Source organism: Anarhichas minor, unplaced genomic scaffold, assembly GCF_050575085.1.
Source record: "Anarhichas minor isolate MPS153535 unplaced genomic scaffold, ASM5057508v1 ptg000027l, whole genome shotgun sequence".
NCBI lineage: Eukaryota > Metazoa > Chordata > Actinopteri > Perciformes > Anarhichadidae > Anarhichas > Anarhichas minor.
In genome coordinates, this window is record NW_027466473.1 from 13,926,220 (window position 1) to 13,945,474 (window position 19,255).

The 19,255-nt window shown below is 41.3% G+C and overlaps 3 protein-coding genes across 4 annotated transcripts; 2 read left to right on the forward strand and 1 right to left on the reverse strand.

The window, feature by feature from the left end:
* Positions 1-111: 111 nt before the first annotated feature.
* On the reverse strand, positions 112-4,974 carry vps36 (vacuolar protein sorting 36 homolog). The gene is made up of 14 exons (XM_076102180.1): positions 4,798-4,974; positions 4,567-4,635; positions 4,392-4,462; positions 3,856-3,970; positions 3,645-3,734; positions 3,008-3,094; positions 2,501-2,533; positions 2,253-2,330; positions 1,948-2,082; positions 1,787-1,852; positions 1,552-1,616; positions 1,101-1,185; positions 867-943; positions 112-732 (listed from the first exon to the last, which is right to left on the reverse strand). Exons 1-14 carry the CDS (start codon positions 4,891-4,893, stop codon positions 651-653), a joined length of 1,149 nt encoding a protein of 382 aa, XP_075958295.1. The 5' UTR covers positions 4,894-4,974; the 3' UTR covers positions 112-650.
* A 239-nt stretch (positions 4,975-5,213) lies between these two features.
* proser1 (proline and serine rich 1) lies at positions 5,214-13,557 on the forward strand. 2 transcript variants are annotated; one of them, XM_076101694.1, is made up of 12 exons: positions 5,214-5,842; positions 5,938-6,003; positions 6,086-6,154; positions 6,282-6,376; positions 6,478-6,571; positions 6,835-6,945; positions 7,173-7,274; positions 7,724-7,802; positions 8,084-8,176; positions 9,397-10,693; positions 12,202-12,346; positions 12,447-13,557. In XM_076101694.1, exons 1-12 carry the CDS (start codon positions 5,798-5,800, stop codon positions 12,570-12,572), a joined length of 2,322 nt encoding a protein of 773 aa, XP_075957809.1. In that variant the 5' UTR covers positions 5,214-5,797; the 3' UTR covers positions 12,573-13,557. The 2 variants fall into 2 exon arrangements, with proteins under 2 accessions (XP_075957809.1, XP_075957810.1); XM_076101695.1 differs by lacking the exon at positions 8,084-8,176.
* A 775-nt stretch (positions 13,558-14,332) lies between these two features.
* Positions 14,333-18,399, forward strand: stoml3b (stomatin (EPB72)-like 3b). The gene is made up of 7 exons (XM_076101730.1): positions 14,333-14,637; positions 16,303-16,406; positions 16,516-16,588; positions 16,734-16,816; positions 16,905-17,108; positions 17,250-17,384; positions 17,539-18,399. Exons 1-7 carry the CDS (start codon positions 14,574-14,576, stop codon positions 17,725-17,727), a joined length of 852 nt encoding a protein of 283 aa, XP_075957845.1. The 5' UTR covers positions 14,333-14,573; the 3' UTR covers positions 17,728-18,399.
* Positions 18,400-19,255: the final 856 nt, after the last annotated feature.

Here is a 19,255-nt window from a genome sequence, read left to right on the forward strand (position 1 = left end):
CCCGTTTTAAAGGACAAGATGAAAGGTGAAGTAGGGTTTTTAAATTCATTGTAACTTGAACATCTGGGCATGTTCTCTCCCTCCTCAGAAGACGAGACAGCATGACAAAGCTTCATTCCTTGTTCATTTATTACAGAAATGTACATTTCACTTTGGAAAACATGTAATCACTCGCTATGGGCCTTTCATAACAATCCATACTTGTTTTGTAAAAAAGAAGTATACGCTTTGCGTCACAAGAAAGTGTGAAGAAAATGTCCACTGGATATCCCATTATAGCAATTTTCCCAAACCTATTAATTACTAAATGCACATGATGATCACTCCATCAAGCAGAGCAGATCTGGGAACACTTTGCTGCATGGACAGTATTTTAACAGTTTCTGGAAAAGTATCTCTTTGACAAACTTTCAAGACAGAGTCGAGCTCTCAGACATAAAGAGAAGATAGCTGGCAGTGCCTAAGGTGGATTTGCAAAGATCTACCACAAACAGAACACCAACCGTTAAAAAAATCATGACCAGACTGAATAGGTACATTGTGCAGCGGTACGCTCATGTAGTGGCAATGCATTCGTCTATCAGCAGAGACAGTGCTGCCCAGTTGAAGTTATTTTTTTTCCTTTTTCAGCAACAATGACTGTGAGCAGGTCAAAAGAGGTTCGGGTAGAATCTCAAACCCTCAACAGAGTCATCTCTACACAGGTGGCCCACCTTCTCAGCCAGCAACAACCTGGAGACAGAGGAAGGAATAGAGAAGAGAATAATAACTAAATGAGAAACAAAGACAACTGTGAACGTTATAACAACATGGTGTAGTAAAACAGATCGCCTGTATCATCTGTACCGATGAGATTCACAACTTACCGTTCTTTAGAGAGAAGAACAGAGAGACCCAAGAGCTTTGCAAACTCCTCTGCTGTCAAGGAGCCTTTGTCGGACACCTGAAGAAGAAAAAAAAGATGACGAGACGTGGAATTAATTACAACCTTTGAACCTAAAGGCGACTGTGACTTAAGATATATAGCCAAGACAGCATGCTGGCTTGATCCGTCTAAAGCGTGTCAATGTCAGTATGATGTTTGTAATGGTAAAGCTTACATTGTCCAGAGCTGAGGCTATCATTTCCTCTTCGCTGTGAGACTGCAGCTGGACCACCATCACACCACTGTCAAACACACGCAGCCTACACAGAGGACAAGATGGATGAAGGAAACAGTGTGTGTGTGTGTGTGTGTGTGTGTGTGTGTGAGAGAGAGAGAGAGGGGAATGATGTTTTATGAAGCTAATATAAGGAGCGCTGGCTGAAGAACAGCAACCAGCTTGCGGGTACTAGGACCAGCGTGGTGCTGGAAGTGACAGGAAATGACAGTCGCAGCGGTCTGGACAATACACTCCAACAACAGGAAGTCAGACAGGAAGAGCCTGGCCTCTGGGATATAGTGTAGGCGTCAACCCTGCACTACATAACACAAAGCCTGATCTATACATATATGAATGGATGAAAGAGGGCAGCGATAAATCAAACAATACAAAGACAAGCACAACTCACCTCAACGGGAGCTGCAACGACTCAAACATCTTGCAGGCGTTTACCAAATCTTCTGGAGATAAAAGCTGAGCAAAGGGAAAGAAAAGTGACCTCTGTGCCTGACACCAAAGACCTTTGTGTGTAATGTATAGATAGAAAAGCTGTGTATTATTAGTTCAGCTCGAGTGAACATACATGGGTATGCCCACTCAAGTACGACGTTCAGTGTTTCTGTGTGTGCATCTGTGAGCATTACCTCCATCCCTCTGGCACGGTTGACGAGACAGTACACCTCAGTGAGAGCCATCATACCGCCACGCTCCTGAGAGAGGGCAAGAGTAATGGAGTCAGAAAATGGAATAGAAGTAGATGACTAACATTAGAGTTTGATCTTAGGTAGATGTAAATCACACCAACCTCCAGAGGAGCCTGTAGCATATCACCCAGCTGCTTAGCTAGCTGCAAATGGTAATGTGTACCTGATCCATGCGTTTCTCTGGTCACGGGGTCAGCGATACCCATGCTCAGCAGGTAGGACTTAAACCGAATGGTCTATAAAGCAGAACAAAACTGTTAATAAAAAGCAAAACTACTTGGAAAAAATATTTGGGTAATCACAACATCAGTTGTGTGAGTACTTTATGATTAAGTTATTGCTATATGTACAGTAGTTTGAAGCCACGCCCTCTTGTTTCCGTGTCTGATTATGCTCAAGTTCCTACCTCATCTTCTGAAATGTCTCCCTGCTTGTCTTTGATCTTGTTGGCTATAGATCTGGACAGCTCCACCATCTCCTTGGCCTGTTATTTAAAGTAGACAATCACTCAGCAAATCCCACCGCATAGCCGTATATGAGCTGAACACAGGTTTGATATCTATGGCTATGATGTTTGAACATAAGAAGAAATAATTCTGTATTAAATCAACAACTACAGTAAAATCTGAACATACAAAGGAAAGCATTCTTTACCTTCACCATCAGCTTACTGAGATCCTCAAAGGCCTGGAAAGAAAAGAGACTAAATGTGTAATTCGCAATTTTCACAAATAAACAACAAAAACTTCATGGCTACATATACAATTGAAATATCATTCCACAAAAGCCCCGCCCAAAACTGAACAGTCTCCCTAGCGCTACACCCATAACATTATTTTCATTAAGTGAAATATATGTCATTTTTATTTCATTTTATTATATTGATATTCAATAAATACCAACTGAGGTTGCATAAACACATAACTTCATGGATGCCTCATGAAAGTCACAGCGGCTGTGGTCAGCTTGATTTAATGTCAGTTACAATAAATTCCCATGGTGACAAGTTTTTGGCAGAAAAAAAAAAAAGAAAGAAAGCTCTTGAACTAAACCACTCTGTATCCTCAGTTTGCTCACAGTCATTTCCATAAAAATATGGCTAAATAAACAGCTTTGAGGAGACACATTTCTCAGTATTTCAGTATTTTTGCTCGACAGTACCTCAGAAATATTTTTGTCTGTTTCTTTCCTCTTCTCCTCTATCTTCCTCTCAATGCCAACAATTCCCACGGCACGCGTTCTTCCTGCCTGCGTGACCACAAAGGAAAGAAAAACACACGTTCTGAAACACACACAGGCACTTTAATAGAAGCCTGAACGGAAAGACAAACAGTGAGGAGGGAACGAATTGTGGTCAACTGCTACTACGGTACATAAATCAATTCTAGTGACTCTGATTTCTTAGTGTTTATCAAAAATGGATGGAATCTCATTTAGAGACACATGACCTAATGCAAATGAAAGGACAGAGTTTAACGGCCGACACAGAAGTTTATTTTTTATTTTGGTGTGAGTGCTGCTGTGGGACAATGTACTTAAATTGATGTCAATGCCAATTTCTACCAATTGAGCAATACGTGTCACTATTATATATTGGTGAATAAGGCAGAAGAAGTTATGACTAGGCCGATAATATAGACAAGCCCATAAATATGGAGACAACACTGCCATCCTGTGGTACATAAATTGAATTGATAGGCGTGTCATTCCCATGTACATCACCTAATAAAATGCTGAAAGGCAGTTTGGCTTTTAAGAGTCTAACCGGATGAGAAGGAGCATCTGTTCAGCTTCTAACCTGAGAGCCGGTTCCTGTGGGGATGGGTTGTGAAGCGGGCGTATTCTCCCATCTCTTCTGAGTCATTTCTTCTGTTAGCCTCCTGTGAAACTGCAAGCAAAGGACACCACGTCAGTTCCCAGCAGTGAAGAGTCTCACTTAAGAATGCTCATTAAGAGATGAAAAGGGTAAAGCAAAAAGCTCTTTGGACTACTTGTATGAGTGGCACTACCTCAATCTGCCCGTGTTCTTTGAAGGACAGCTTGATGAAGGAGTACTTGCTATGTTGGTAGGGACCTGGCTCCTTGTTGGCAGGTGTTGCGTGCAGGTGGATAACTATTTTTGCACTACAGGATAAGAGATGCCAAGAGTTAATTCACCATTTACTTCTTTTAAATTAAAATTATTATCAACATTTAAAAAAAATTCTCACTTAAGTTCCACTTACTATTTTTTCCCAGAGCTTTCAACTGCAGGGAGCTATGATATTCTCCCCAAATACAACTACCAGTTATCACGTGACCAAAGCTCCATACTTTATTCATGTTATTACAACAGAGCCCTCATAACAACAAGAAGCATTTGCCAGCTCCAGAAAAAAAGCTATTAAATGAACCTCAATAAAGGGTTTTGGTTCAAATTACACATTTAGGTATAAAAACACACTATTTTGTTGTTTGCTAATTTCTTAATGTAATTCTGAAAGCCTACTTCTCATTTCTGTTCATATTTCTGTGCCCAACAAAAGATGTATTTACTGACACTCACCTCTTTCCTATTCCTGCAGCCTGCTCCTCAAAGAAGATGATCTGTGACAGGGGCATGGCTATGCAGCATTCCTGCAAGTGACAAGAGAAACACAGACGTCACACAAGAGAGACACACACAACATAGGACAAATCTGTGAACGGCAACAACTCTCACACGATCACTGCTGTCTTACATGGTTTTTAACGTCCCTCCAGATCAACCGATGGGTGCTCAACAAGGCGACTCCAACATCAAGCTTAGCCTGGTCCAATGACAGCAGAGTACACGACATTGTTATGTTAATTAATCAAACCGTCAATATCATTCAGCTAACGTTCTCTTAATAACATTGTTGCATGGGAGTTGTAGCTGCTGTATTGTTGTGTCAGGCCACAAACGTCGCTATCAGAAGACAAAACTATACCTTATCATCACCGTCATACAGTCTGACACCTCGTTGCTGGATCACTAAAGTTTCGTTTATTTCCAAGAGCCCATTCGACCATGAAAAGCAGTCCATTTTTACTATTACAAACGATTATGGTTTATTACGCTGCTCTGCCGACGAGACCCATTTTTATGTTTACTTCCTGTACGCTGTTCAGAATTGCCCTAACAGTGCCTGCTTAAAAACACCAAAATAGAACACGAAAAATATATATAAATTAAAATAAATTGAATCGATATTTGTGTTGCCAATAAATCAAATGCTAGCATTATTGATACCACCAAACTAAATGTAATTCTGTTATATCTTCATACTTTGCTGCATGGTGTCTTTTCTGACAGGCTGCCTTCTTTAGGGGTCCTTTTGGCTGTTGACGTTAATAGCGCCAGCTGTCAGGGGGAGCTAGCAAGACTGCTATATTTCCGAGCGCGTTATTTTAAAATTAGTAATGATTTATTTTGTATATCTTCCAGTCTTTATCGTAATTATCGCTAGCACTGGATTTCAACTAAACTTGAATGAATTTATGTCCAAAGAAATCCGCCTTTCCCAGTGTCTTTTTGTTGAGTTGTGCACAGAATTAAGGATCGCTGTAGCTGGCTAGCTTGTTGTTAGCTGCGGACAAATCTGGTGCAGGCAGGATTTGCACTGCAGACACAGCTTCTCTTGTTTGGAAGTCATTGTTCACGGGCGGAAAGTTGTATTTGATATAAGGACTGTAAAGACCTTTATTACGAAACTAAAGGATACGGATTTACTGCAAATATGCAATGCTTTGAATCATGCGTTTGCAGCATTATGAATTTAAATCAGTAACGTTGGATGGCAAGCATGGTATTTAGACTTTAAGTCATCCGAATGCATTTTATCTCAAATCCTCTTATCTGCTGCATTGTAAAACGTGTGTTTACCAATTGCGTGGTATAATAACTGTATTTATTGACCAAGAGGAGCACGTTTATTTAAATCAACAAACATGGATAAGAAATCATTTGATATAGTCTTGGATGAGATAAGAAAGGTAAGGAGTGTCTAATCCCAAATTGTCTGACCGATTTAAGATTTTAAATTCTCTCATTATAGGGATTTTTGGTAATTCTTCATTGTGTGTTTCAGTGTGTCCTGACAGATCAGCGGGTCAAAGCCATAGAGCAGGTGCACGGCTATTTCTCCAGTGAGCAGGTAACCGGCCAAACAGCGACACCTCCATGTGATGTTTACCTCTCGGTTTTATAAGTTGTAACACTGTCTTAAACATCCGCAGGTGATGGAGATACTGAAATATTTCTCATGGGCGGAGCCACAGATCAAAGCAGTTAAAGCTCTGCAGCATGTGAGTAACACGTGGTTTAAGTGATCGGCACCAAAGTTAACATTTTGCATTGCTCAATATGTTTTCTAAAAACAACATCAATTACAGTGAGGCTCCAAAAAGTTATTATTTTGTGTGTTGCCTTTAGAAAATGGTTGCAATCCCCACAACCAAAGTTGCAAATATCCTGAATTGCTTCACCTTCTCAAAGGACCGACTGATTGTCCTGGAACTAATAGCTTTGTGAGTACATTTTGAAAATGCATTTAAACAAATGTTCAAATGTTGTAATATCAGCCGGTTAATTAGTTACTTTTTTAATATGGATTTTTGTTCTCATACAGGAACATTTCAGATGCTCAAAACTACCGTCCTGTGGAGGATCTGTTTCGCATACACTTGTCTGAGAAGAAGCGGGCTCGCAGGATACTGGAGCAAGTAAGTTCACCGATACAAATGTAATCTCATGGTGGTGTTTGTGTTCTAGGTAGGTTTCTGATTTTATGTCTCGGTATCAAAAGACCCTGTGGAACCTCTGTGCAATTTAAAATTAATGAAACGGTCTAAAATTATGCTTTTTAGAATATGTGCATGTGTTCATGCATTATCTTTGACATCCCTAAAAATGTTTCAATGCATGCTGTAAATACAAGCAAACACACACAGTTTCTAAAATATATACTACACTTGTGCGTCACTAGGTATGTAAGGTTGGCTGCAAGGCTCCTGTAGCCATGATCTCCTCGTGTGGTATGATTCCAGGAAACCCGTACCCTAAAGGTAGACCCAGCCTGGTCACTGGCACATTCCCTGTAAGTATGTCCAGGGCTCTCCGCTAACATCTTGTACTGGTTAGAGGAAGAACTGTAGAAGGTTAAGTTAAATCTAAAATGTTGATATTTTACTTTGAATGCTGTATACCTTTTTTCTTAAAAAGTGTGTTGCATACAAAATGTAATTGGGCTGAAATAGCTAATAGTGATACTGAGCTCACAATACGCCTGACTTTGTAGAAATGTATTTTGTTTTTGATACACAGGGAATTCCTCCAGTAAAGAAAGAAGCAGAGAAGAAAGAGGACGGTTCTAACAATCTTGAGGGGAAAGGAATTTCTGCTCGTATCATTGGACCTTTCAAACCTGTAAGCACCAGGATGGGAATCCCACACTGGGATGATGTAACAGTACCAGGGTGCCCCAGAGAACCCTCATAACTAAGCGACGAGGCCTCACATGACTAATAACAATGCTTACACTTAATAAAAACATGGTATAAAAGCCAACGATAGATGACTGACTGTCGGAGTAAGAAATATTTGAGTAAGAGCACATTAAGAAACACTCTTCACATTTTGATGTAAAGCATGGAAATCAACTTTGCACACTACTCCATTCATTTCTAAATAGTGTAAATGTCGTGACTGATGAGGCTATAAAGAATGCTATTCATTAAAGATAATCATCTTGGAATATGGGGATATTTAAATAATACGACCACCATATGCTGCATAAAAATCCCTCATTTGTTGGGCTTTTCTACAGAGCAAGTAGTTTGATCTTCCACATTTTTCTCTTCCTTTTCCTTTTCTAGTTTCCATCAACCTACAACCCTCATCGGCCTGTGCCCTACCCCATACCACCGTGCCGACCCCACGCCACCATCGCACCAAGTAAGAAATGACCCTCACACACACGTCCCTGCCTTCCCACGCCCTGCCCTGTAATCCAACACTGTATACACAACTTGACGATGATGGGAAAACAGATGTGTAAGATAGAGGGCTCTCAGACAATTGAGGATTTAATAATGCTGCTTTGAGTGGTTTTAGGTACAATGAGGCATGTTTTTTTCCATCTGGTTGAGGTATAGTTAGTAGTGTGTGTGTGTGTGTGTGTGTGCGCGCATATGAATGTACGGTGGACGCTATTAATATGTGCAACTACTACTCAGGTGCGTACAACAACGCAGGCTTTGTTTCTGTGGGAGGGGTTATTACAACCAACGTGGCCCCTCCCCCCTACAACTCTACCCACAAAGTAGCAGGTATGATTCGTTGGAAGCGTGTGTGTGTGTGTGTGTGTGTGTGTGTGTGTGTGTGTGTGTGTGTGTGTGTGTGTGTGTGTGTGTGTGTGTGTGTGTGTGTGTGTGTGTGTGTGTGTGTGTGTGTGTGTGTGTGTGTGTGTGTGTGTGTGTGCAAATGCAAATGGACGTTCCTCGAAGCTTGCGGCCTGACTCTCTGGCATGCTGCTTACCTGCGCTTCTCCAGTTTTGAATGCCTTTTAATCAGGTGAAGAATGAGCCTCTCACTTCTGTGTACACTGAGTGACCAGAAAAATACGCCCCGTCGTACATTTCAGTGCAACCCAAAGCAGAGCTGTGTACTGGATTCCTTTGTTTTAGGGCTGTTGGAGGGATGGATTCAATATTCTTTTCAGGGGGGCGTTGCCTTATTTGCTTGCATAATATCTAATGCAACGACATTTCTGATATTTTACATAATCCAGTATTTGTTCTCCTCTAAATGTGTAGGTAAAGAAGAAGTATTCAATATAAATACTTATCAGTGTAACACAGTCCTGAACAACACCACAGAATGGTCAAAAGCAAGGCTGTTTTATTGTATTCCAGTACAACATGAACTTCTGTTTTCTGGTCAGTCAGTGTAGAAGTACGCTTTTATGAGTCGTGAGGATAGGTCTGTTGTGGTGTGGACCAGGAATAGCTTTGAACTAATGCCATTAATCTTTTTCTTTGCTGGCGTTTAACATGCATCGCTTGGGATAACTTGTACTTTTGAACGCACTTTCAGTTTTCACAGTTGAAATACATCTTTTAGGGCCTTTGGGGAGATGTGCGGTGTTCCACACTCAGATATCTCAAGTTGTATTAAATTGACCAAAGTGTCCAAAGCAGAGTTGAGATCAGCACAGTGTATAATATATGCAGTTACCAAGTCAAATAAGTGATGTGAACATTTCCCCAAAGGTAAGAAGAAGACATATTCCAATCTTGAAAATTGTTATTATTTCCATATAATAAGTTGCACGCTGCAGGGATGCTCTCTGGCTAGTCCTCCTTGCTGTGCATTGCTTCTTCTTCTATAGTTTGTTGGGTTTTAACCTTTTCTTTTCCTACAGTTATTTAATGCTATGTACTGTTAAAAAGTATTTGTTTTTTTTCTTAGTTGATTCCAACACCATGTCAGATAATACCATTATTTGAGATTATCTTTTTCACCAACTTTGATCTTTTTCTCCCTCCAGGTTACGCCAAACCAGGCAATCCCCACCACACCACGCCTGGAGTCAACAGCGGGCCCCTCCTCATCCCTCACGGGTCCACGCCTTCTACCCCTGTCCCCCCTCACGCGTCTCCCGCTCAGCCACCTCCCACAACCCCGATCACACCGGTCTTCCCCGGCATGGTTCCCTCTCACAACCCTAACTCTCCCTCCCCTGCTCCGTCCCCATCCGTGATCAAAGGAGGTCCACAGACCCCCGGCGGCCATGTTACACCGACGCCTTCGTCTGTCATTAAAGCCCACACGCCTTCCGGCACCCCTTGTGGGACTCCTGTCCCCGGCAGCGGGGGCTTCTCCCCTTCCCCATTCCATACCGTTTCCCGACCGGGCACCCCCGCCTCCTCCCGCAGCGGCCCAGACCCTTTATCTCAGACAAACGCCATGGGCTCAAACCAGCAGAGGGGTTTCTCTCAGTCCACGGATCACCAGTCAGGACCCACCCACCACGGCATACACCCGCAAGCAGGTAACCCCTCTGGGTCAGTGATCCGAAGTTACACCCCCTCTGGACAATCCGCTCCAGTTAATCCGAGCTGTTCCACCTCAGGTCCCAGTCCCAAACCCTCCCCGTCTCATTCGGCACAGATTCAGGCTGCTATGGCCGCCGCCGGGGTGCTGAACAGACACACCGGGGGTAGTAACAGCGGCAGTAACAGCCCCGTGCCCTCTGCTTTCAAGGGCACCTCTCGCTCCGGCACACCCTCTGTTAGCTCGTACGTGGTGCAAGGTTCCGCTCAGGCCGCCCTGGCTCGTTCCTTGGGTCTGTCGCACCCCTCGGGTTCCCCTCAAGTCTCCCTCTCTAGTCCGGTCACTCTCACCGGCTTCCAAGCTCTGTCCTCCAGCACGGCACCCTCTCATTACCCTGGCTTGTCCCCCTTTTCCTCCCTTTCATCCTCTCTCCCGCCTTCGTCCATGTCCTCCATGTCTCCCAGTACCAACATGTCTAACCATCCACAAACCTCCATCTACACCGCCGCCGGTGCGGCCTCCCCTTTCGGTCTGGGCCCCTCGTTGTTCTCAGGCCTTCCTCCTGGTGCTAACCCCGCTGCTTTCCAAGCGCTGGGGGTTTCAGGAGGGCATGGTGCCGGGAGCCCCGTGTTGTCTTCATTCATGGGCCTGCCAGGGGCCTCTTCGGTAGCGTCGGTGTCGCCACTGCAGGCGGCGGCAGCGGCAGCAGCAGCGGCGGCAGCTGGAGTTCCATCGTCATCGCCAGTTTTACCGGGCTTTGCGTCGGCTTTCAGCTCCAACTTCCAGCCCGGGTATGTGAGCTTTGAACATTTCTACTTTCCAGTATTCAGTTACATGGATAATCTAAAATAAACCTAATGATTTTATATTGATTTAGTATTATTTCATTTAGTCTGACATGAAAAGACCAAAGCTGCTACTAAATTTAAATGTAGGTCTGAGGAAGTTACTGCTCTCTTCTCACTCTGTGCCGCAAAGCAAAACTAAAAATCTAATTCTATTCCTTTAAGTCAGTATACAAAATAATGTACCAATATTTGTGTTAATATTTTAAATGAATATACAAACGGTAGTAGTATATATATGGTTGGATATGTAATTCTCTTAAGTATACATGTGTTTATATTTGTCCCTACTTTACTAAACTAATTCGCTCTGGGTTCATTTCAACATGTCGTTGCTTTCCACTATAAACAGAAACTCGTAAAGTGTATATATATGTATGTGTATATGTGTATGTATGTATGTATATGTATATATATATATATATATATATATATATATATATATATATATATATATATATATATTTTTTTTTATTTTTATTTTTTCAAGAAAAAGTGAGATGTCTTGTGAAAACAGCAGGTTAAAGGGCATCATGAATCATGTGCAATGATTTTCCATGATGGGTTTTATAAGTGGAAACACTGCACACAAGAGCAAAGTCTACTCCTACTGTGGAGGCCCAGCCTTTGGTTTGTGTCGTCTCAGAGTTCCTTGTGAGTTGTCTGCTAGCTGATTATTGTCAACCATATATTTTGCAGGTTATCTTGTCTGTGAACAAGTGTTGCACAAACAGCCTCACCTTTTATCGAAATTTCATACACTCAACAGGCGGGTGGTGTCCTTGCAAGAGCTATTAAATAAATGCAAGCATGTTATACATCATAATAATGGTAAATAGTAAAGTAGGGAAGAATATAATACATTTTACACTTTAAATTACATATCCAACCATATATACTACTCCTGTAATAAGGTGTCTACTCTCATACATTCCATCCATTGTTATATTTATTTAAAATATAAACGCATACATTGGTACATTATTCTGTATACGGATAACGAATAGTTCTAGATTTTTAGTTTTGGTGAAGGCACACAATCGCTGTGCGGCACAGAGGACGATGAGAGCGTTAACTTCCTACTGGTTCAACGGATCAGATATATTCATCACATTACCTCCTGTACAACAGCCAAATGACAATTCTACACATAGCTTTTTGTACGGATAATACAAGATCTAACTAGTGAGCTTTAGGGGTACTGCCTTTTGTTACCTTTTGAGAAGAGCCTGGCGAGCCCATTTCCAGTCTATATGCTAAGCTAAGCTAACAGGATGCCGGCTCTAGCCTTATATTTAAATAGACAGATACGAGAACAGTTCTACTCATTATAGTCTCATAGAATGTGTGTTGTATTTTATCACATTCAAATAAAAAAAGGAGTATTATAAACGTACTGTTATAATTAAGATCACCATGTGTAGTGATGACGGTAGCTGTTCTGCATGTGACAGGTTGAGCAGTGGACTCCAGCCTCCAGGAAGCAGCGGGTTCCCCGGCTTGCTGTCCTTCCCGGGGGTGCCGGGTTTCTCTTCCTCCGCCTCTCCTGCTGCACTCAGTGGCCTCCACAACTCAGCCATGCAGTCTGCCCTGCTGCAGGTACACACACACACACACACACACACTGTGCTCTGGCAGAGTCAAATGATTTGAATGTCAGTTTGATAAAGCATCGGTGCTTTTCTTTGTCTTGTTCCAGGCTCATCCCTCGTCTGCGTTGGAGAGCTTCCCTCCTCAGCCCAACAGTTTCACCAACTATCCTCCCGGCCCAGGGAACCCCTTCCCCCTCCAACCGGGCCTGCACCCCCAGTTGGGTTGGCAGTGAAACCCACAATACACTTTAAAACATTGAGTACACTTACACGTCGATCCCTAATGACCGACCCCTCAGCAGTTGTTGCGTTTTTTTTATTGTTTTGGTCTTGAACCCTGAAGAACACGGGACCGATTGGAGAGTTTCAATAATGTGTATGTTACAGCCAGAATGACTTACTACTACTAGAAACACTATTGTGAAAACAGTTGAATTAGTGTGTGGGGGAGATGGCACATTTCCTATATTATTCATAGTGAACAGTTGTAAATATCAGTTGTTAGGTTTTACAAGTAGACCATGACTGGTTTAAATGCTAGCTGGACTTGCCTGTTTTTAATCGAGTTTATCAACACTTATTAGCGAATAATGAATTATAGAAATGAAATTGAAAAGTGTACATGATATCGTGTAATGAATTGACAGTATCCTGATGTAGTGTTCCATGCAGTCACAGTGGAAAGGACGTATGATACTGATTGATTATTGTGTTATGACATGAATTCTTTTGGTGGCTTATGTTGTGCTGTATGGCGCGGTCACATCTTGAGGTGGGAACATATTTTTGCCGTGTCAGGGGTGGGAGTGTTGTACACAAAAACTTGCATTTGGCAGTTCCACTCATGTCTGTGTGAGATTTCAGTGAACACACACTTGTGTCTGTCAGCAGTTTACCGTCATTCACATTGCGTATGTTTACACATTTCTTTTGACAGACGTCACCCTGCTAGTGCTATTATTACAGTATTGACCAGATGTACTGTATGCAGATGTTTCTGAGTACAAGCTTATGTTGATGGATATATGGACTTGAGATACAACATGTCTTTATTCTTCATAGTGAAAACTGTAATTTTACCTCATTTACTGTGAACCTCAGTACACTCAGAGACAGTTGAGAGTAATAGACAAGCTGTTTGATTCCCTGTGTTTTTTTGTCCTTTTTTTGTATTTGTACCTGTTTTATTATTTTGTCAGTAAACTGCTGGTTGCTGTAGCTGTTGCTGTTTCTCTTTTCTGTGCCACGGCTATCAGGAAAGCCATTGCTTTTAAAGAGGTGCAACGATCATCACCTGTTTATGTGATTTTTTAATAAAATATCAAATAAGGCCTATAACGCAGATTAATTACCTAAAAAATTCTAATTGCTGGGGTAGAGGGACATATTTATACATACTTTATTGTATCAGTAAAGGTTCATGGTCAGAGAAAGACTTAATTAGTTAAATATTACAAAATGCTGCCTCTAAAGTGACCAAATAATGACCAGCACAAAGGCTGTGGTAAACATATGTGTTAATATGCAATTGTTATTCTATTTCCTGTTTTATTCAACCCTTGGTATTTTAATAGTTTTACAGCCTACTTACAGTTCATGTATGGCTTTACAGGGTGCTTATCATGATCATCCGCAATATTGCTCAACGCACAAGTGATGCCATCAGTCATGTGTTAATTAGTCATGAGAATCCAACACCCAGTCATTTTTTTTCCATTGTAGCCATATGTTTTATCCCTAATATAATAGTATTAATTGCGATACATTCATTTAGTTTCTATAATTTCAGTAAGTGATTTATTTATATATATATATATAATATATTAGATATAAGTAGTTATTTCACCTGGCTATTTATTCTTAAGGAAAGTAGTGTCATTTATGCAACAAATGGGTAATAGTTCCTCATTCTAGTAGGAATTGAAAAGAGGGGAAGTAGAACATTGCATTATTTGCTTCTGCTTCTGGGAAATGTCAACCCATAAACATTATTTTCTCTGTTTAACTGGGTTGGTATTGTAAGGTTCACTATGCGGCACTGAGATTATCCAGTTATCTATTAGCATCATGGTAATTGTACTTTGTTAACGATCAACTCAAGAGCAGGAGCCACACCTTCTCTGAGCTGCGTTATAATCCGGCATTACAGCTTTAAAAGGCTGGGTGACTCCCACATATTCAGACACACTTCAACAAACTCTCAGCACACTTCCCCTCTCACCTGTAACCAGCACATGGAAATGGAGGATCAAGTGGAAAGCCAGAAGAGAAGAGGAATCAGCAAAGATGATTTAATATGTAAGATCAACCATATTTCTTTTTAATGTCTTTTCTTCTGAGCTTTAATGCTACGTGCCTGGTTGTGTTAAAAAGTAAGATATTACCAGCAGCAGACATTCAGGCTCACAGTTTAATATTTAACGTATATCAACAAAAGAGGTGTTTACTCTTCCATGAAACATGAGTTCTGTGTTGACTGTACGATACCATTACATTGTTGTGTGAGCAGGAAGGTGTGTGTGATACGTAGGAGCCCACCCGTGTAAGGTAGAATGCAGCCAGAGAGGCTAGGGCAAAGTACTCCGTCGTCATAGAGACAGAAATCACATGCTACTGAGATAAGAGTCCCAAAAGCATGTGACTCGGAGTGTTTGTGTGTTTGTGTCCGTGCTCTGTGAAGTCGGGGGAACAAGGAGCTGTCATGTTACGCAGACGGCGTTGGTGTAACTGTCCCATTTATTTGGTTTGCTGATGATAACTCGCTTTCATATTATCACCTTTCACTAGTATTTGTATGCACCACCAACCTGTTGGATGGGATCGTGTGACATAGAGACAATGTACACATCATTTACATGCATCCTCTTTCACTCAGGTGATTGTTGGTGAGGAAGTGCAATTACATGAATTGGGTGCACAGATTATGTGGACATACTTTGTGTATTGTTCACAATTTCTTCCATCCAAATAGGTTTTAGTGCTATTTTTTATTTATTTTTACTTTATTGAAAGAATATACAGATATAATGAAGATTGGCACAATGTAAGCTATGGTTATAGTATTGTAGCAATCCTCCAGTAACCATCCTAGATCACATGAAACAGGAGAAATGAATTTGCAAGGCTCGCTAATGTGCACTAATGCTCCTTAGCAGTGTAGTGCGGCAGTGAATCTTCCTTTAGCAACAGGAAATTGCATTGTGGTTTGACCTAGAAAAAGAATAATGTTGCTTCAATTGTAGGACAAAGGAAATTACAAAACAAGCCTTTCAAAAACCCACGTAGTTGAAGCTTTTTGAAAATGTAAATGTAATCGGCATCCTTTGACTATAATACTGCAGGAGGCTGCTGAGGTATAAACCTTAAAGTGCGACATGTAAAGGCTTTATTGCACAGATAAAGACTGAAATACAGCTGGAAACTATGACCCGATACGGCACGCACACCTTTCCCACACTTCAGCTTACATGACCAAAGCAGCACTGCAGAGATCACGTTGCATGGGTAAACATTTTATTGTTTGCACTCTTTTGTGTGAGAGTCTCTCTGTGTGTAAACTGCCACTAGCAGTGTTAGATCTAAGCTTGAAAACCGATTAGTTCATATTGATTCAAACCAATGATCTAATCTGATTTCCAGGACAACATTAATTGTATAGTGTACAGTCGAATGGATGTAAACTTTCCTTGACTGGTGTAGTTACAGAGGACCAAAAGACATCGCCTCCACTTCCAAAGTCATTTTTTATAAGAACTTTTTTTTTCTTGCTTCTTCACATCTCTTACTTGGCTACAATTTGGAGGCTTCCCTCTCCATTTCATATTGGTTTTTAGGGATTTGACAGTATGTTAAACAGAAACTGTTTCCTGTCTTTGCTGTTTCTCTCTCTCTCTCTCTCTCTCTCTCTCTCTCTCTCTCTCTCTCTCTCTCTCTCTCTCTCTCTCTCTCTCTCTCTCTCTCTAGCTGAACGGACAGGGTCTTTGGGATGCATTGGTTGGGTCATAGTCATTATGTCTGGCATCTTCACAACTTTACTCTTCCCCATCACCATCTGGTTTTGTTTGAAGGTGAGTGAACAACAAAAATATGAGCACAGTGGGTTGAGAAGAAGAAACCTCTATTTCCTTTGTTGCAAGTTTGAATGTGAATGGAGCTTGTGCTGTGGTCTTCCTGCAGATTGTTCAGGAGTATGAGCGCGCTGTCATCTTTAGACTGGGCCGCATTACAGACAGGAAGGCCAAAGGACCAGGTACAAACAATAACAATTTCAAAGGACCAAATGCAAAAAATCCTGGATTGGGATATAATTTGTGATAAAAAAGAAATAAGGGGATATTTCCAGATTGCTACAATAATGTAAAGTTTTCTTTTTTTTAACTTTTGATTGTCCACAGGAATTTTCTTCGTTTTGCCGTGCACTGACTCCTTTGTGAAAGTGGATTTGCGAACAGTTTCGTTTGACATCCCACCACAAGAGGTAGGGTTGGCACAAAGAGCGAGACAAATTGATTTCAGTTCTAGTCCGTGGACACTCACAAACAAACTGCCATGCATTACTACTCTAGGTCCTGACCAAGGACTCAGTTACCGTTTCGGTGGACGGAGTGGTGTACTTCCGGGTCAGTGACCCCATTGCCTCTGTGGCCAACGTGTCTAATGCTGACTTCTCCACCCGTCTGCTGGCTCAAACCACCCTCAGAAATGCCCTGGGGACTAAGAACCTGTCTGAGCTGTTGTCTGACCGCGAGGGCATCGCTCACAGCATGCAGGTACAGGAAAGTCTCAGGCTGGCATCTCTGGCCCTATGATATAATATATGCATTGTGTTTGCTGAGTTTTTTTTTTTTTTCAATGAACCAGTTATGGTGTAAACTACAGTTGTAAGCTCCTCCCCTTTCTTTCTTTTTCAGTCCAACCTGGATGAAGCCACAGACAACTGGGGCATCAAGGTGGAGCGTGTGGAGATTAAAGATGTGAAGCTGCCACATCAGCTGCAGAGAGCCATGGCTGCCGAAGCAGAGGCTACACGAGAGGCCAGAGCCAAGGCAAGGACATGATGACACATACACAGTACATGCATACAGTGTTGTACAATAACTTACTGTAAAACACAACGTACGTTATTATTCAGGTGTTTACTTTTATGACTAGCAAGTCATTGTGTGCCAACCTAATATCTCTTTCTTGATCTACGTATAGGTGATTGCAGCAGAGGGTGAGATGAATGCATCTCGTGCCCTGAAGGAGGCGTCCCTTGTGATCGCAGAGTCTCCGTCAGCCTTGCAGCTGCGCTACCTGCAGACTCTCAGCACCATCGCAGCAGAGAAGAACTCCACCATCATCTTCCCCCTGCCCATGGACATGATATCTCACTTCATGCGGAAGTGATACCTCAGTTTCTTCATCCTCTAAAGTCGCTGTCAAATTAAACATGATTTGGAGGGGATCAGGGTATATTTCTAAAATAAACTCTCAGGATGCGAGATGAGGCTGTTGTTGTATAGTTGACATTTCTTCAGACTGATCATAGAAACACCTTTATGGTTTACATGTAGTCAAGCTGTGATCGAGTCCTGCTAACAATGTGAGGTAGATTAGCATAGTTTCCATATCTTCAACATACTGTATGTTGCTAAAACTATATCTCATTCATATCAGATGACGTAATGTTGATCAGTTGCATATTTTGATACTGAATTAAATGTAACATGTTTAAAACTATTTGTTGAAGTTTTGTTCTTAGTCAAACAGCTTTTGTTGCCTCGAATCTTGAATCCCTTATATAATGTATGCGATATTAGTTTATGTTTTTGTCACTGTCATAGAACATGTTGGTGATGCTAAAAATGGTAGTTATGCTAAAGTTTACTTTGATCTAAAGTATTCTGTTAACTAGGACAAGCCAGAATACATGTAGCAGATAAACACCCACTCTTTTGAATGGAGAGCAAGACTTGTCAGTAAATGAAACACAGACATGACTTTTTCTTGTATATTTTTTAATACTGTGTTCTCCCCAAAAAGTACAAATAAAAGCATCAACATACTTCGTATACATTACATGTTGAACTATCTCGTTCCTCGTCCTCTAGGCCTCCTACGCTACGGTTACGATTTGACCATCACAAATGCAGAGAGATAAAAGAAGAGAGAGAGAGAGAGAGAGAAACAGCAAAGACAGGAAAAACATGCTTCTATTACTTTGTTGATGCACTAAGACACAACCCATGTTGTAAATGTATTTACATTCAAACCTACAATCAGTGCCAGAAGAAACATATTCAGTGAACTTTGTCTCTGGACCAAATCTGCAAGGGGTAGTCGTATATAGCTTACCTCCACAAATTCAAATTCTGGTGAAGGAGACATTCACCACAACAGCATTTAAACATGAACATGACCATTTCAATCCCTAATGGATCAGATAAACATGTTTCTTGTGGGGAGGCTCAACCAAGTGCTACATATTAAATGGCTGCTACATAGCGGTCAGACGAGAGGCCTTTCTATATCAGACAAAATCACATGAATGACTTGTATAAAATGCAGTCATTACATTTTTGACATTCAGCGCATAGTGAGACACAGATGTCCACAGGACACATTGAAGGGTCAGTACCAGTTCATTGTTTAGAAATCATAGTCCATTCAAAAGTGAAATATCAAATTTAAGATGAAATCTGTGACTCTACGCTGTCATTTGTAAACAATAGTTTTTGTTGCATCCTTGTAGACTTGTTTTCTTTTGCACCTGAAGTGACCTTTAGGAGGACCCTGAAGAGTCACTCAATGACGCACAGTAGGTGAACTGCAACCTTAAAACATTCGAAAACACAGTGACTCTGACTGGCATATTCTTACAATTGATCGTTATGCAAAGACATTCTCAAAAATCCTTAGTGTAGGTATAAAATAA

Bases quoted from the DNA above. Each gene is read 5' to 3' on its own strand.
- vps36 (XM_076102180.1), bottom strand. From the start codon at position 4,893: ATGGACTGCTTTTCATGGTCGAATGGGCTCTTGGAAATAAACGAAACT. The intron at 3,095-3,644 runs GTTAGAAGCTGA...GTGGTCACGCAG, and splicing joins CCACAGGAACCGGCTCTCAG to GCAGGAAGAACGCGTGCCGT. The intron at 1,853-1,947 runs GTTGGTGTGATT...GCCCTCTCTCAG, and splicing joins TGCTACAGGCTCCTCTGGAG to GAGCGTGGCGGTATGATGGC.
- proser1 (XM_076101694.1), top strand. From the start codon at position 5,798: ATGGATAAGAAATCATTTGATATAGTCTTGGATGAGATAAGAAAG. The intron at 8,177-9,396 runs GTATGATTCGTT...TTCTCCCTCCAG, and splicing joins CTCTACCCACAAAGTAGCAG to GTTACGCCAAACCAGGCAAT. The intron at 10,694-12,201 runs GTATGTGAGCTT...TGCATGTGACAG, and splicing joins AGCTCCAACTTCCAGCCCGG to GTTGAGCAGTGGACTCCAGC.
- stoml3b (XM_076101730.1), top strand. From the start codon at position 14,574: ATGGAAATGGAGGATCAAGTGGAAAGCCAGAAGAGAAGAGGAATCAGC. The intron at 14,638-16,302 runs GTAAGATCAACC...CTCTCTCTCTAG, and splicing joins CAGCAAAGATGATTTAATAT to CTGAACGGACAGGGTCTTTG. The intron at 16,589-16,733 runs GTACAAACAATA...GATTGTCCACAG, and splicing joins CAGGAAGGCCAAAGGACCAG to GAATTTTCTTCGTTTTGCCG.